Source organism: Leptinotarsa decemlineata, unplaced genomic scaffold (genome assembly GCF_025532065.1).
Source record: "Leptinotarsa decemlineata unplaced genomic scaffold, Ldec_3_MD MMD2_tig00026354_RagTag_RagTag, whole genome shotgun sequence".
NCBI lineage: Eukaryota > Metazoa > Arthropoda > Insecta > Coleoptera > Chrysomelidae > Leptinotarsa > Leptinotarsa decemlineata.
In genome coordinates, this window is record NW_027412702.1 from 17,907,695 (window position 1) to 17,924,246 (window position 16,552).

The 16,552-nt window shown below is 32.8% G+C and overlaps 2 protein-coding genes across 4 annotated transcripts; both read left to right on the plus strand.

The window, feature by feature from the left end:
- The first annotated feature begins 1,973 nt into the window (after nt 1-1,973).
- Nucleotides 1,974-12,890, plus strand: LOC111502499 (FAD-dependent oxidoreductase domain-containing protein 1 homolog). 3 transcript variants are annotated; one of them, XM_074184025.1, is made up of 8 exons: nt 1,980-2,491; nt 2,557-2,758; nt 2,803-3,082; nt 3,896-4,121; nt 7,272-7,420; nt 8,645-8,888; nt 10,686-10,800; nt 12,479-12,890. In XM_074184025.1, exons 3-8 carry the CDS (start codon nt 2,886-2,888, stop codon nt 12,616-12,618), a joined length of 1,071 nt encoding a protein of 356 aa, XP_074040126.1. In that variant the 5' UTR covers nt 1,980-2,491; nt 2,557-2,758; nt 2,803-2,885; the 3' UTR covers nt 12,619-12,890. The 3 variants fall into 3 exon arrangements, with proteins under 3 accessions (XP_074040124.1, XP_074040126.1, XP_074040125.1); XM_074184024.1 differs by having other exon boundaries at nt 1,983-2,491; nt 2,814-3,082; XM_074184023.1 differs by having other exon boundaries at nt 1,974-2,758; nt 2,814-3,082.
- A 2,101-nt stretch (nt 12,891-14,991) lies between these two features.
- On the plus strand, nt 14,992-16,240 carry LOC111502483 (spliceosome-associated protein CWC15). The gene is made up of 2 exons (XM_023156575.2): nt 14,992-15,298; nt 15,646-16,240. Exons 1-2 carry the CDS (start codon nt 15,168-15,170, stop codon nt 16,154-16,156), a joined length of 642 nt encoding a protein of 213 aa, XP_023012343.1. The 5' UTR covers nt 14,992-15,167; the 3' UTR covers nt 16,157-16,240.
- Nucleotides 16,241-16,552: the final 312 nt, after the last annotated feature.

Sequence of the window (16,552 nt, forward strand, 5' to 3'; positions counted from 1 at the left end):
GATGCTTTCGGCTGATATAAAATTTCAACACTTATGGCAATTATATTTTAAAAGCCTGCATTTTTATTTATGACAATAGGGTTTTATATATGGAAAATCGGGCTAGCCCATAAATATTATACTAGGACCAGAAATTGATATCTCTCGAATATCTTCTCTATATTGTCTCCAACTCTCTTTTTATTGTATATCAACGACTTATTGGAAAAAAACAAGAACCCAATATATTGCTTTGCGGACGATAGCACACACTTGTCATTCTATTTGGATTCCAGGACATCGGCTGCGGTTACACATCTTCACCGGCAGTAGGAGGTTGCATATCTTAATGAAGATCTAGAGGTGATTTCGAAGTAATCAGGTTCAATTCAAAAAGATGAATGTCTCTGAACCAGATATAATAGTGTCAGGACAGACAATTCCTTTTTCTGCTTCGATAAGTTTGTTGGGGAGTTTAAATGGATACCAATATGTTTTGGCACAATCATGTCGCTGGAATTGCAAAAGCTTCTTCTCAAAAGCTTGGAACATTGTCCCGAACCAGAAAACTGTACACACCTCAGCAACTTTTGATACTTTATAATGCTCAGATCAGACCTTCTTTGGAGTATTGTTCTCATGTATGGAGCTCCGCCCCTAAGCAAACCCTGAAGTTGCTGAATTCCATCCAGAAAAGAGCCATCCGCCTGATTCGAGACACGAACATCACTTGCGACCTTGATAGTCTGGAACATCGAAGAAAGTTAGGAGATTTGTCTCTTTTTTGAAGATACTTTCACGGAATGTGTTCAAGTGAACTAACACATTTGATTCCACCAAGAGCGGTACACATCAGAAATATGCGACGGACTGTCAATCAATTACTTGTGCATATGCAATTCAATTGGGAGTTTGCCACTTCTTCCACCGTCATACGTAACGATTTCCTTGAGTTGGTTTATAATTATTTCTAATTATAACAAAAATTATCACGAAAACTTGAGTGTTGATCATCTCATCTGTGAATGTCCGACGTATCAAGTAGAAATACACTTTTAATTATAGTATATTTGAAGTCAATTATATTATATCATCTTTACCATTTTCTTTTAGAGGTGTGTATTTTCACAATGATGAAAATATAATTAGTAATAATAATTATACAGTGTTTATCAAAAAAGTTTGGGAAACACTGGCCCCTTGCGCCCGTTTGGGAATTTACTAGAATTTTTGTTTGGAGAGTACTGAATAAAAGACATGTTTGGCTTAATTAAGTGTCATTAATTTGAAAATCCGTTCACTGTATCACCTTTCTATATTTGGAGTTTATTGATCCAATCAAATACCGATTACCATGATGAAAAAATGCTATTTGAATTTTACGGAAGTGCAAAAGGACTATCACAATTTCATTATTTTTTCTTGGAAAATCCAACCTTGACAGTCGAGATTTTGACATTAACAAAGTGATAGAACCTTAGAACCCTTCAACTCCTTCGGAAGAAATATGTATGTATTTTACATTCTATCGAAGAAATAATTGATATGGGCCTCAGAAATCTTAAACTATATGTGATGGAATTGGCCGATGCTTAATGGAAACCCATAACCTATTCAAGAAAAACTTTATTGTGAGATGTTCACTAAGCAGTATAGACACGCCTGAAGAAGCTATTGTATAAAGAAACACGCACAAAGTGTTTTTTGAATACTTCAAATCACTATTTTATTTTTCAAATTTGAACATTGCCTACACTTCTTACTCAATTTGACCTTGAAGTCAAGTTCAACTACAACCATAATTAGTTATCAATAATAATACAATTGACTTCAGTTATGATGAATTATGAATAATAAAAAAAAATATTTCAAATTTATACATCCTGATCAAAAGTAATAATAAAACCGACCCCTGGAAAGAACCGGTTACTTAAATTTCTACAAGTGAAAGGCCCTCTCTGTGAAAATTTGGAACTAAGGGTGGAGAGTAGTAATGATGTAGTAATGTATCCACCAGTAACCGCTAGGGGGGCGTTTTTTGGCTAGTTCAAATATTCCAATTTGTATTTTGTGTTAAAAGGAAATTGAAATTTCGTTTATAATTCCAAGCACTGATACTCATTTTGGGTTTTTCAACTGAGTTATATATGCTTGTTCCCCATTGGCTTCCTTTCTTCAGATGTAAGGCACCGTCCTCGAGTTTTCCTTGTTCCTTCTGAATATTTGAACGTTTAAACTTCCCTTCTGCTTGTGCTCGTTAACCTTAATGATCTCTTAACCTCAATAACCTCTTTTTATCTTATATAATTGTTGTGTACTAAAATTTTTCATGACTTCAAAGAAGATTGCCCTTTTTCTTATCAGTAAAAGATGATTCTTTTTGACCCCAATTATTTGTACATACGAACATGATAATGAATTTTGCCAGGCGCACTTTTCTATGAAAACATAGTATCCAAGAAAAGTGAAAAGCAGTGAAATGTTGGGAAATTTCGTCAGAACTACGTACAAGGTGAATAGGAGGCATTTTCATAAATCCAGACAGTTAAATGAAGAATTCGAAAACCCAATTTTCAGAACTTTTAGAATATTGAGGGACGACATTCAGTTAAAAAATCGCCCAAAAAATCGCATCAAGTCTCAGGACAGATCATTTCCTAGACATGCAGATATAGTTATTGTAGGAGGAGGTGCCATTGGCAGTTCCATAGCCTACTGGTTGAAGGAAAAATCTAATTATGATGGAGTAAAAGTAGTAGTTCTGGAAAAAGATCCAACGGTGATTATAAAATCATTTTACATCTAAAATAAGCTCTAATATAGTCAACTTGTAGTACAAAAAATGTTCTACTGCTTTGTCAGTAGGAGGTTTGAGGCAACAATTTTCCCTAGCTGAGAATATCCAGATGTCTCTATATGGGGCCGAATTTTTGAGAACCTTGAAAAAGAGGTTTGGTCCTGATGCTGATGTGAATTTTCATCCTCATGGCTACTTACTATTAGCAAATGAGGAAGGGGCCCCACTACTTGAAGATAATAATAAGTTGCAAAGGGAACTGGGAGCTGTGAATGTTTTACTTACTAAAGAAAAATTGAAGGAAAGGTAGGTTTCTACACATACTAATAGGTTCAGATAGATCATTGTAAACAAGACAAATTCAATAACTAAATGAAATTTTAAATAAGTCGGACCAGAAAGAAAGAGGTGTTGATATTCCCGTGTACCTAATATTTACATTGTGCACGTCTGTTCTGAATGTTATTTGTTGAATAAAACACAGCTAAAAAACAATGAAAATGTGCCCTAGGAAGAACGATGAAGTTCCACCTCCTCTCTCTAGTCTTTCGGCATTTTAAGATTCCTCCCATTATAACAGCATCGTTCTTATCAACTTCAAGTTTGCTCTTGTTCAACATATAAATAGAATAATTCTGTAGACTTGAAACCTAAGATTCAGTCTTTCTCAGAATCCTCTGAAATGGAATTCATTGATTTTCCACTCAACACATTGATTTTGATTGAACTATCTCAAGAACACTTTCCACTAAGAACATATTACCTCTGTGAATTAATAATGTGATTTTGGACACAGCAGATGATTGATAACATGATTAGCAGTTTTAACCACTGCATAATTGAATTATATGTCAAGTTGACATTTGCTGCAGAAAAGGCAGACTCTACATTAGGCGAGTTTTTGTGCTTGTCAAAAAGATAAAACATTTTATAATTTTTTCAAAAGGTTAACATTTTCACTTTTGAAGAAAAAATAGCATGTTTCACGTAACAAAATAAATTTTGTGTAGCTCACCACACAAAACATTACTATTTTTTCCCAGTAAAATAATGCTATTACTAAATAATATTTCAGAAAAAAACCTTGCAATCTTATAATGGAAGAATATCTTTTCACAGATTTCCTTATATGGACGTTTCAGATGTTGCTCTTGGCTGTTTGGGATTGGAAAAAGAAGGCTGGTTTGATCCGTGGTCTCTGCTAACCTTGTTGAAAAATGGAGCTAAACAATTAGGAGCTCAGTACGTTACAGGTGAAGCTGTAGATTTTTTATTTGAAGAGAAGTCAAGTATCATGGTTCAAGGAGTAGACCAAGGAACTTATGAGGGAACAAATACCCTAGTAGTGAGTTTCCATCTATGATTTTGCATATTAGATAGATTTATGATAATGATGAAGTCATAAAAAATGAGAATTGAAACTTTCTATATTTTTATACCACTTTTAACTAACGTTACTGCAGTTTCTCGCCATACAAGGACATTTTCAAACAAATATTGTATTCGTTTGAATATTATAAATCCTTTATTTAGCAATGAAACTGCTAATACAATACATCTATAATCAAATACAACACCAAAATGTGTTAGTCAACTAAACTCAGGAATAAAATTTCAAAGTATGAGTACTACGATAAATATACAACATCTACTTAAAATATCACAGTTGTTAGTCAATATAAAACACGAACAAAATACAAATATAGAATACAAAAAAAAAAGTTTATACAGTCAAAATTTATATTATATAAAGACTAGTTCATTCACCCAAAAGATGACTCTTCAACTTTCTTTTGAATAATGCAAGAGTGCTATCCATTTCATTTTTATTGGCAGTATATATTATCGATGCACAAAATGTAAAATGTGGTAATATAAGTGTGTTAATATTATAATTTCTGTAGATTTTGTAAGTGTTGACGAAATCCTTCCTAGAAAGCTAACATTTCTTGAGATAGTTTTTATTACCCCTTGTACGTGTTCTTTGAATGTTAAGCCTCTATCAATTAAGACACCAAGATATTTTGTCGCACTAAAGGTTTCTATTTCTATATTATCGATATGGATATTTAAGTGTCTGCTTTCAAGTTCATGATATCCCGTTTTATTAGTAAATAACCTGAATTTTGATTTATTACCATTTAATTTCAATACATTATAACTACACCACCGACTTATTTTTTGTAGTTCACTATTCATTGTATCTATCAAATGTTCCACATCATGTGCACGGTAATATACAAGTGTGTCATCAGCAAAGAGATGAATTTTACACTTGTCTACCTCATTAACAATATCATTTATATATATTAGGAATAAGAGTGGTCCTAGTGTACTGCCCTGAGGTACTCCGTTGTTATTGACAATTTCACAGGACGTTACATTATTAAGTTTTGTTACTTGTTTTCTACTATTTAGGTAATCTTCAAACCATTTATAGACTGTACCGGATATTCCATAATTTCTCAATTCAAGCAGGAGTCTTTTCCTATTTACTGTCTCAAAGGCTCTTTTCAAATCTAAGTAAACTGCTCCTACATTCATATTTTGATATGTCCACATATCACACTTTGGACCGCTGTTTCGCAATTATGCCCAGTTCTAAAACCTGATTGATTTTCAGTTAGAATATTATTACTATTTAAAAAATTCAACATTTGTACATAGACAACTTTCTCAATTAGTTTTTCTATTGCCAACAAAGTATTTATTGGTCGTATATCACTGGCTTTACTTGTATTCTTTACTTTTGGAACTGGAATTATTGTTGATACTTTCAGCATAGATGGAAATGTACCGGTGTGTAGGGAATAGTTGACAAGGTTTAATAATGGGCCTTCTATATTATGATATACTTTTTTTAGGAATTCCGTTGTTAGATCATCATCACTACCTTTATTTTTCATTGTCAACAATATATCATGTAGCTCCTCAAAACTAATCAATTTGAAATCACTCAAATGTTCTTCTGCAGTGTTTTGTATCCTTATTTCATCTTGTGTCTCAATATGTATGTATTTCTTCTACTAATTTATTGATACTTTCTACAAAATATGTATTGAGTTTATCAGGAATCATATTAATATCTACTTCCTCCTCATTGTCAATCTCTAACTTGGTGAATTTTGTTCTTTCTTTTGGTGACAGCAAATGTTTCAGTGTTTTCCACATTTTTTTGGGGTCACCACTACAATTATCTATTTTGTCCCTGTAAAATATTGATTTTTGTTCTCTAATAACTTTCACCACATTATTTCTTGCCTGTTTGTAGTTTTCTTTGTCTTCAATCTATTTTGATTTCTTATATAGTTTGTATTTATTATCCCTGTATACTACTGCATTTCTAACTGTATCATTCCACCATTCTTTATATTCCGGTTTAATTATTTTTTCCTGTTTTGGAGCTGCTTTATCCAAACATTCTTTCATAATACCTGTCAGATACTGGCATTTCTCATCTACATTATCATGATGGTATACCCAATTTACCTTCGCCAGCTCATTATTTATATCATAATTAATTTTGCCTCTAATGTATATACAATATTCGTATGGTGTTTGGTCTTTATCATTGTTTAAATTAAGTGTAATTAAATAATGATCACTTATTTTTGGAGTTTTGTGTATATGAGCTGAAATATTCCTGTTAGTAATCACCAGAACTATAATACTTCCTTCCACCATTTTCACCATTGTCAGTAGGATGAGTAATATCATCAATAACTTGCATGAAGCCCATATCAGAGGTAATTTCCCTCAATCGTTTGCTGTAGGTGGTGTTTGCTGAGAAATTTATATTGAAATCCCCCACAATCAGAACCAAGCAATTTATATCAGACAAAGAAGTGGCCCACTGTTCAAAAAAGTTCAAAAAATCAGCATTACTACTATTGGGTGAATGATATAAACAAACTTGGTGGATACACTTCTTATTGTATAGTACTTTTAATTCTAATATACAAAAATTTTTTGTTGAGATATGTTTATCTAAATTTAATATTTTTAAATCATGTCTTAGGTAAATTAATACTCCTCCTGTATGTCGACTTTCACTGTCAACTCTGGTAATTTGATATCCATCAATAAAGATTTTGTTGTCCCCAATGTCATTAGTTAACCTCACTTCACCTATTAAGGCATTGATTTCATCAAATTTGGGCAATAAGCTTTGCACATTCATAACCAATATTAGGCCTGTATTTTCAACGATTTCTCATTCTTCCGATACTCTGTTCCAAAAAAAGAAACATCATTACATTTTTCTATTGAAATTATCCTTATTTAGAGGTATTTCGCTGATGTCCTCTTTTTGATCCCTAACGTTTGGAGTTTCATAAAACACACTGTAGAATAAGTCATATTGTGCATTTGAAAATACATTTGAATATGACGGGATAATGTGCTGTCTGTGTTCTTTGAGACATCCAGAGGACGTGATATCACACTCTCAACAGTGAAAGGTTTAATTCTATTTTAAATAATTTTTTTGTTTCAGGTTAAATTACCAAATGAAGACAAATGCAGAGAAATCAAATTTGCTTTATGTATCATAGCAGCTGGATGTGAATCGGCAGAAGTAGCAAAACTAGCAAGAATAGGTATTGGTCCTGGAATGTTGTCGATACCACTTCCAATAGAAAAAAGGTTTGATTACTTGCATGACATCAAAGCCCAGAGAAACTTGCTATCTCATCATTAAATTTGATTGATTCTACATTAAACCTTATAAAAATGGTTTGTTTTGTCTGGACTACCATCTGAAAATGGATGAGATATGAAATATATATTTTGTCTATCTTTGAAAATTTTCGAAAAAATATGTAAACTTAGTTTGAAAGTCTTGAATGTTCCTGTAGCATTTTGCATTTTAGTCTTTGTCTGAACCTTCAACACTCTTGTAGAAAGAATTTTTCTCTTCCTACAAAATTTTTTCTAAAAGTATTTGATGAATGCAATTGAAGTTTGTATCTTGTAAATATGCAATCATTTGTACAATTGGAAAGTTTTGAGGGTAATTATTCTGAATATCCTGAAATTATACTGGTTCAGGTATGATCCCTGTGAAATGCCCCGACTATTTACTGAAAATTCATATATTTCAATTATTGCACATCTCAAATCTTATATTTCACGCAGAGATTATTTTTGAGATGTTGAAATTTTTTGTTTTTCTCTAGAGCCATTTTGTTGGGAAAAGTCTTATCAATTAGAATAAAGTTTAAACACTCCAAGTCATCATCATCATGAAAATATTGAAAATTATTTAATTTTTTCATATATATTTTTCTTCAAGGATTGTATGTGGTTCAATTTAAAGGAATACAAAATTGTTAGTAGTCGCATTTAACAGTTTTTAATTCATTATCAAACAAGAAATTTATTGTTTTACATTAGATGATTCAAGTGACATTGAGTTTGTTATTTACATGTGTGATGATTTGGGAGAGAATTTGTTTTCAATATTCTATTAAACAAAATCGTTGGAATGTAATACGAACTACAAAACAACTCGACTGAGTGTAAAATTCAATTTCTCAGTACATCTTCAAAATAGCCAAAAGAGATACAAAGTCGAATGGATAAGAAAAAAGTTTTCCATTTTTAAGCATATTCAAATGACATAAAATGCAAGAAATATTGATTGTGTTATACACCAATGAAGTTGTTGTCAATAAGCCTAACTTCTACCACCTAATTCTTTTTTCTGACCCAGAAAAAATTATAACGAAATTGACAAATTTCGGTCCGTTTTGAATACATCTGGAGCCGATCAGAATTTCGAAAAATTTAAAACGTCATTAGATAAGCTGTAAATTGAGTAACTTTTTTCTAATTTAGAAATAACTGACGGTATATTTGATTTTTCAGAAAACGATATGTATATTCATTCAATTGTCAAGGAAATCCTCCTAGTATAAATACTCCTATGGTGATCGATCATTCGGGTGCATACTTCAGAAGAGATGGGCTAGGCGGATCCTTTATTGCCGGACGTTCTCCAGATCCAGAAAACGAGCCCCCAACCGACAATATGGATGTCGATTATTCCTACTTTGATGAAACTGTTTGGCCTCTTATAGCAAAGAGAGTTCCAGCTTTCAATGCTGTCAAGGTAATAATGATTTGTTGTACCAAGGTTTTCAGTGATATGAGGGTGAATCGAATATGAACAGCAATAACATGAATATTCATGCATTCCATGAGATGACTGAAGGAAACAAACCTCCTCACAATATGTAATAATGCTGCACCCGTCAGAATATTGTATGGGACTGCCCAATCATTCATGTCAGATGATTTGGGTTACCAAAAAGTGTCTGCAAGGTGAATAACTCGCTTCTTGATGGAAGATCAGAAAACAAATAGTCTGTGTGTGAAAGACTTTTGACATGAAATCAAATAGAGGGGGACGATCTCTTAAGGCACCTTATAACCTGCGATGAGGCATCAATACATCATTACACTTCGGAATCTAAGCAGGCAAGCGCGGAGTAGCAAAACCTGGAGAAGCAGCAACACAGAAAGCCAAGACCTGTTTTTCTGCTGGAAAAGTTGATGCAACGTTTTCTGAGATTGCAAAGACAAATAAGATATGCAATTTGAAGTGCAATTCTGCTCCGTGACAATGTTTGGCCACACACAACTACATTAACCCAGAATTCACTGAAAAATACGCCGATGTGTTGCCGTGTGACTACCATGATTGTATTTTTTTTTATTAGTTTGGACTTACATTGTCTAATATGATTCTAGTATGATTCGAAATCTATGAAAGAACAAATAAAATTAGAATGAATAACTAAAATATCAATTATATTAAACAATAAAACGTGAAATGAAAATGTAATAAAACGAATAGAATAATCAAGATACAAAATGAAAATGGCCACAGAGTAAAAACCTGAAAAATAAAATGAATGAAAACTAAAATAAGCAAAAACTTAAAAAATCAATAAAAAAAGATTTCAAACCAAGTTACCTCACGCCGTTGTAATTGTTAGTACCCACAATCGTCTTGGGGAGATGACTGGACTGTTCCTCCGAGAGATGACTACAGGTCATTCGAGCACTTCGTCCTATTCCCTCATTTCTCTATCCCCTTCATCGGCTTAGTGGGAGTTGACCGTTATCTGCTTGATTACAGGTTTCCTTATGTTGCCTATCTCTACGCTAGCTTAGCTGTATGTGCCATTGGACAACATATATGCAGATTCTTTGAACTTCCTCTTAAACCAGTTTTCCTCCTTGTGGATGATTTCAGCTTCAGCCCACTTGATGTTATGTTGACGAGTCCAAACATGCTCTGCTATTCCCGATTTGCTGCTTTCTCCTCGCTGTGTGTTTTTCTTGTGCTCGGCAATGCGGATTTTCAATGGTCTCTTAGTTTCACTGATCGTCATATTCACCATGAAACATTGTCAACCACTTTCAAACATACCATGATTATACCACTCAAAGAAGAACTGGGAGATCATCTCTTTAACGATGACGAAGGGGTAGAAATGTTCGTGCCCAGATTCATTTTTTGATGTTGCATTTGAAAAATTTCAGTTTTGGTGGGAAAAATGTATTATTATAAGAGCAGATTATATATGAAAATCAGGGGTATCCAAATTATGTTGTACTGTGCAAATGAAAATACTAAACTATAAGCTCTGTTCATATTTAATTCGCTCTTGTACAATGACTGTGTACACTAAAAGCCAAATTTGAGCGATGTTTTGAATTTGGCTATCCTCAAAAAATTTATACAGAAGTTTGATTAAATTCAAACCAGGAAAAAATATTTTTTTGACTTATCGAATGAGTTATTACTCAGAATCGGATATGATAATTTTTATAAGTAATAGGCTGCATTAGGAAAATGTTATCAACAGTTTCAATTTCAATTAAAACAGATAACTTACAGGTGACAGGGGCATGGAGTGGATTTTATGAATACAACACGTTTGATATGAACGGAATTATTGGACCACACCCCTACTTCCTAAATATGTATATAGCTTCAGGATTTAGCGGACATGGTAAACATTTTTTTTTATTTATTTATGTCTGACGTCTTGATTTTAATTTTCCTTTTTATTCCTGACTTACAAACATGTGGACCCTCTTTGTTATATTTATGTGAACTTAATTTTAACCTCATCTCTGTAAGTAATAACATGTTTTAATCCACATTCCATCTGATTGAGTAATAATTGTAGAGTTCCTGAGGAAGATGCAATTAACGCCTTGAAAGCTCGAACAAAAAAAAAATTCACAATATTTTTGTCTTTGACTGCTAAACTCTATTCAACTTCCCTATTGGTGTGACTCCCAAATTAGTTTGCCAAGTTTATGTCGGAATTTGTGGTTTGACCAATCTTTAAAACCAACAACTGCCTTGGCAAAAATTTGGGGAGCTCTCCTGGAATGCCATCGGAAAACGAATCCACATGTTTCCAGTAATGATATAAAATCAAGGAAGGTTGATGCAGTCAAGCTGCTGGAAAATAATTCCCATCAAAATGAATTGAGAGCCACTAGTAGACAGCTGTTTCAGCCTGTTGGGCATCAACAGTGCCGGGCAGGTGGTCCTCGAATAAAAACAAATACTTGATAAAAATCACAAGTTAGCTTGCCAAGTTTTTATGTCGATAAATGAAGTTTGAAATGAAAGTTATATGTCATCGGGAAGGCCACATTTCGAAAAGACTTTTATATGTAGAGGGTGTTGCATGTTTTCGTGAAATAAAATAAATAATTTTTTTGAATGGAACAACCTCTTTATTTTTCTATCAATGAAATGTTCCTCACTGTCCTACTCAGGACTGATTTTTTTTCCAGCCACAATGCTCCATTGCCCAGTTATTGTTGTTTTTGTAAAATTCCGAAGTGATGCTTGTTCTGAATGAAAAAATTGTAATCAAGCTGTTTTTTAAAAGATTTGAAAGTTGTTCGGTGATGTAGCTCAGAGAACATCAAATAGCATGTAATGATCTGAGGAACATTTATATTACCAACATTCAATATATCATTCCCAACCATACTTTATTTGCATTTTTCAAAATGTTTTTAAAAGATTAGTGAACAAATACGTTTCAAATTCACATCAAAAGAAACGACAGTAATTACACTTATAGCACATTTTCAAATTTTCTTCAACCTCACTATTTAATTGAATGAATAATTCAATAGGAAATCCTAATACACAAACAAATGCATGTACACATGCAATTAACATATCACTAAGAGTTACACTAAGAATATTATAATATGGTTGTACATTTTCTGAATTTTTGAAAAAAGTTTTTTCTCACGTGGCTCAGATGAGGAGTGATAAATAGTTGAAATTCCTAACGAATTATATGGCCTCCTGTGTAGTAGTGGCAGTATGGCAAACTTCTGATTTTACTGTTCCTCATTAAAAAATGTTAGGTCTGGCCGCGAAGGAATAGGTCCTTATTACCAATGATTGTTTAATTATTTTCATCGTAGATAGGTCCTTTTCGTTCAATCCACTTATCAGGAAACGTTACATCCAACTCCTCTTGTAACTTCCCCCAAAAATGTGATGATGCGCCATCTAACTGAAGCCAGATTTCATTTTTGATATGATGAGGACAACTAAACTAATCTTAATGACACAATCATAGTAGTGTATAAACAGTTTATTTTTGGAACTGTTATATTTCTGTTAACCCCTCATTTTCAACTTTTTAGGTATCCAGCAAGCCCCCGCAGTTGGAAGAGCCGTTGCAGAACTTATTTTAGATGGTAGATTTCAAACAATTGATCTAACCAGATTAGGATTTGATAGGTTAATTGTCGATAAACCTATGTATGAAGTTGGAATAATCTAAGCTCACATTTTAAAACTATAAGTTAATGAATGTAATTAATTAGGTTTTATCAATTATATTTTTTATGATTTGTTACCACTTTTTATGACTTATTAGATTTGAATCAGTTTTGTATTCAATTTCATGGTGCCTTGTGTTAGATCCAAGGGACAAACTGTGTCAAACAACATTTTTTAACAGAACAATTTTTTTGTCTTCCAGATGTGAGTTAATGAACTACAATTGTTTGATTATTGATATCAATTTGTAAAATAAATTATTTGTTCTTCACATTCCTTGGAATTATTTTTGAAACATAATACAGTGGTTGAGTACCTTGCAACACAATTATCTATTCAAAACAAGCACTGCTCCCAAAAAGCAGAACTGCAACATTCTTCTCGACAATCGTTTCACCAACCAAGTTGACATCTCCAGGAGTACAGATACATTTTCACTTTAGGCACACATCATGATTTTTTGGGTAGAAATTGGAGGGAAATTTTCTCGTGAAAGTTCTCACTTACTTTAGAGTGATTCATATAAAAGTAAACAATGGACTGTTTGGAATGGAACTTTTGTCACAGTTCATAGTTTCCATGCCACACTAACCTTATTCCAAAATATTCATTTATTCTATGGCAGTGGTCCAAGAAATTTCAAAAGACACTAGACTGCTCTGGTCACAGAAGCCGAATGTGTGTTGCATGTTCTTTGAAACAAGTTTTAATAGCACATTTAGTCTGACCGCCATGATCTCTGCCTGGGTCCTCACAGCTTATTTCATATATCTTCATTTCCAACATTTTTCTCAAGGATTATTTTACATTTGTTAAGGTGAGCAGTTTAGAAAGCAATTGATGTTTAACTTTTTCAAAATACAATATAATCTGTGAGTGTATCTTGGTTCATAAAGAAGAACAATGAACTTTGAAACAGTGTCTTTTTGAGAAGATTCTTCCTAAATGTATGTTTCCTAAATAACTTTTCTACTGAATTTGAAGGAAAGTCATTGCATTCAGCTAAGTCTCAGATAACATTTTTCTGAACATCATATATTTTTTACTTAGTGGTACAGAACAAGCCTATGGAAAAAATGGTCTGAGCTACCAGTTGTATCTGAAATTACTTGTATTCAATATTTAGCATATTAATCTCCATTTTTATTTTCGGTCTTTCCCAGGTTTCTGCAGTATAAGTCATCAAAGAAACAATTTGACCTGAAGATTCATGGAGATTAAGCAAACTTATGTGTAATGAAGAAAACAGCGGATTTCACTTCTTATCCTTACACACTGTTTCCAGCCACATAAATTCCTGTGGCTGAAAATTTTTTTAAGATCCAAAAATAATTAATTTGCCATCCTCGCTGTTTTCTCTTTAGATTCGTTTTACGCTAGAGATTCCAATTTCTACCTATCAGATAAAATACTAATTATCTGACTCCAATAAGAATGTAAATTGATATACAAAAATAATTCCGTAATATTTCTCCAAAATATTTTGAATTTTAATTATTTTGAAATTCAAGAGATCTGTTCACATAACGACCGCTTAGTGGAACGCACCGTTTATTGGTACCGAGCAGGATTTTTTGAAGTTGGACCTCGCGCCAAAAGTGAAATCCTAACCTAACTAATAATATGGTCTATACAACTTCTGGAACAATTTCAGAATAAAGAAGAAGAGTAGGAGTCGTTTCTACTTCCTACTTCTCCATCTTTATACCAATAGAAGTGGGAATCTTCGGAAAAAAAAGAGTGAAGAAGCAATCAATTACATAAAATTAACTCTATAAAAAGATGTGTAGATGAAGCAAAGAATTTACTTTCGGATACAAACTGGAGGAAAAGCCTTCTCGAAATAACTACTTTCATATAAACAATTGATTACACGAAAGAAAAATACTTTCGAAACAAATACTTTTATATGAACACTGAATTGTACAAAAACACGTTTCTCTATTCAGTTCGTATTCCAAATACTCGTTATGGAATTGAATCAAATGTCATTCACAGGAGTGCTACACAATATAGTAAATGAGATAGGTAAAATTTCACTTACATGAAACACTGTCATCTTCACTGGTGGACATCCGATGTTTCGGCTTAAGACACTTGCCTTATCTTCCGTTCAGCACCAAAACTGGATAACATTATAAAAAAAAGGACTAAATGAATTTATGAAATTACGACTTGATATCACGAGTGAGTTCAATATAAGCATTAAACATCACAAATTATTCATCAGTGTAAATGAATGGTACATTACCTAGTTAAAAGTATTATCAGTATGGCCAAATTAATATCCCCCAATGATATCACGGAATTTTGTTAACCAAAGGTTTGCCATTGCCTAATGTTGGCACTATTTTGTAATCCCTAAGGAAGAATGAAACTTCATTAGTCATATGTCATATTTGTTATAACTCAAAATAAAACTCAATTTCCAGTATTCAATATTAATTTTCATAAAGTATAAGGTGTTCTATGTTCATTATTTCCGAAGTTTAGTCACAAAGTGTATTTAGTTTTGAAATCAAAATCAGAGTTGTGATAATCGTTTGAAAAATGACAACTGCTGCTCGTCCTACATTCGATCCAGCTCGAGGTGGCCAGGGTAAAAATGAAAAAGATTTGAGTGCCATTTCCAGACAATATTCCAGCAGAGATTTGCCAGGCCACACTAAATTGAAATACAGGTAGTTTGTTTTTCCATACGTTTTCTTTTTGTATATGTTCATGTATTATAAGCATTGTAGGTTAATTTTCATAGCATGTATATATTTTTCATTCAAATTGTCTGCATTGAGAAAAAAATTACTGTAGTTCATATAGGTAACATAACTTTCCAGAACTTCAAGGAATTCAAACTTTAAGAATTTATGTTTATTTCTTTCAAATTGCTTGAAAGCTGTTTTGTTCATACAAAAGTACAAAAAATAATTTGCATCCTATTAATATCAACTGATTGGAGTTAGGCTATTATTGTCAGTTTGTTTGTGATTTATGATATATTGTGAAGGATCTAATGGTCTTATTTTTTTAGAGAGCATGGTCAAGGAACTATTGACGAGACTAGGGCTCGTGATTTCCGTAAAGAATTAGAAGAAAGGGAACGAGAGAAAAGGCCTGGCGTAAGAGCTGACCATGCCAAAAGGCTGAAGTTAGACCAAGTACCTGCAGCAAGTCTAGATGCTGATGACCCTTTAGACGAAGACTCTGATTCTAGTGATGACGACGATGATACTGAAGCTCTACTGGCAGAATTGAAGAAAATAAAAAAAGAAAGAGCAATTGAACAAACCAATAAGGAAATAGAAAGGCGCCAAGAGGAAGAGAGAATCAGAATGGAGAATATTCTAAGTGGAAATCCGTTGTTAACACACTATTCCTCCGGTTCAACCAAAGTGGATCAAAAAGTAAAGAGGAGGTGGGACGATGATGTTGTGTTCAAGAACTGTGCTAAGTCTGAACCAGAAAAAAATAATAGTATGTTCATCAATGACTCATTACGCTCCGAGTTCCATAAAAAGTTCATGGAGAAATATGTGAAATGAAATTATCTTGTTACATTTTTTTAGCTGTACCATTATATTATGTAAATTTATTATTTTGTGAAGTAAATTTTGTCAAATCGTCAATATGGCACAGATTTTTCTTACATATGCAAAATGAAATATTTCATTAAATAGTTGTTTTCAAATATTTTTGTTTTGATTTCTTTTGGGTATTTGTTAACAAAATATTTTATACATATGTTTCAGTACTGTCGCTATAAGAGGAATAACTAGTTCTATCATAGTTTGTGCTAATTGTAGAAAAACTAGTTCATATGGCAGGACACTTAGATTCAAATCTTGGTGAAATTATTGATATTTCAATTGGATGTATTACACACTGTGTCCGAGGTAAGAAGTGCCAATGTGGGAAAATAGGAAAGCATATAAGATACA

Coding starts and splice junctions, on each gene's coding strand:
- LOC111502499 (XM_074184023.1), top strand. CDS start 2,459: ATGTTGGGAAATTTCGTCAGAACTACGTACAAGGTGAATAGGAGGCAT. Junction 2,759..2,813: donor TTCTGGAAAAAGATCCAACG/GTGATTATAAAA, acceptor GTCAACTTGTAG/TACAAAAAATGTTCTACTGC. Junction 8,889..10,685: donor CAGCTTTCAATGCTGTCAAG/GTAATAATGATT, acceptor GATAACTTACAG/GTGACAGGGGCATGGAGTGG.
- LOC111502483 (XM_023156575.2), top strand. CDS start 15,168: ATGACAACTGCTGCTCGTCCTACATTCGATCCAGCTCGAGGTGGCCAG. Junction 15,299..15,645: donor CACACTAAATTGAAATACAG/GTAGTTTGTTTT, acceptor TTATTTTTTTAG/AGAGCATGGTCAAGGAACTA.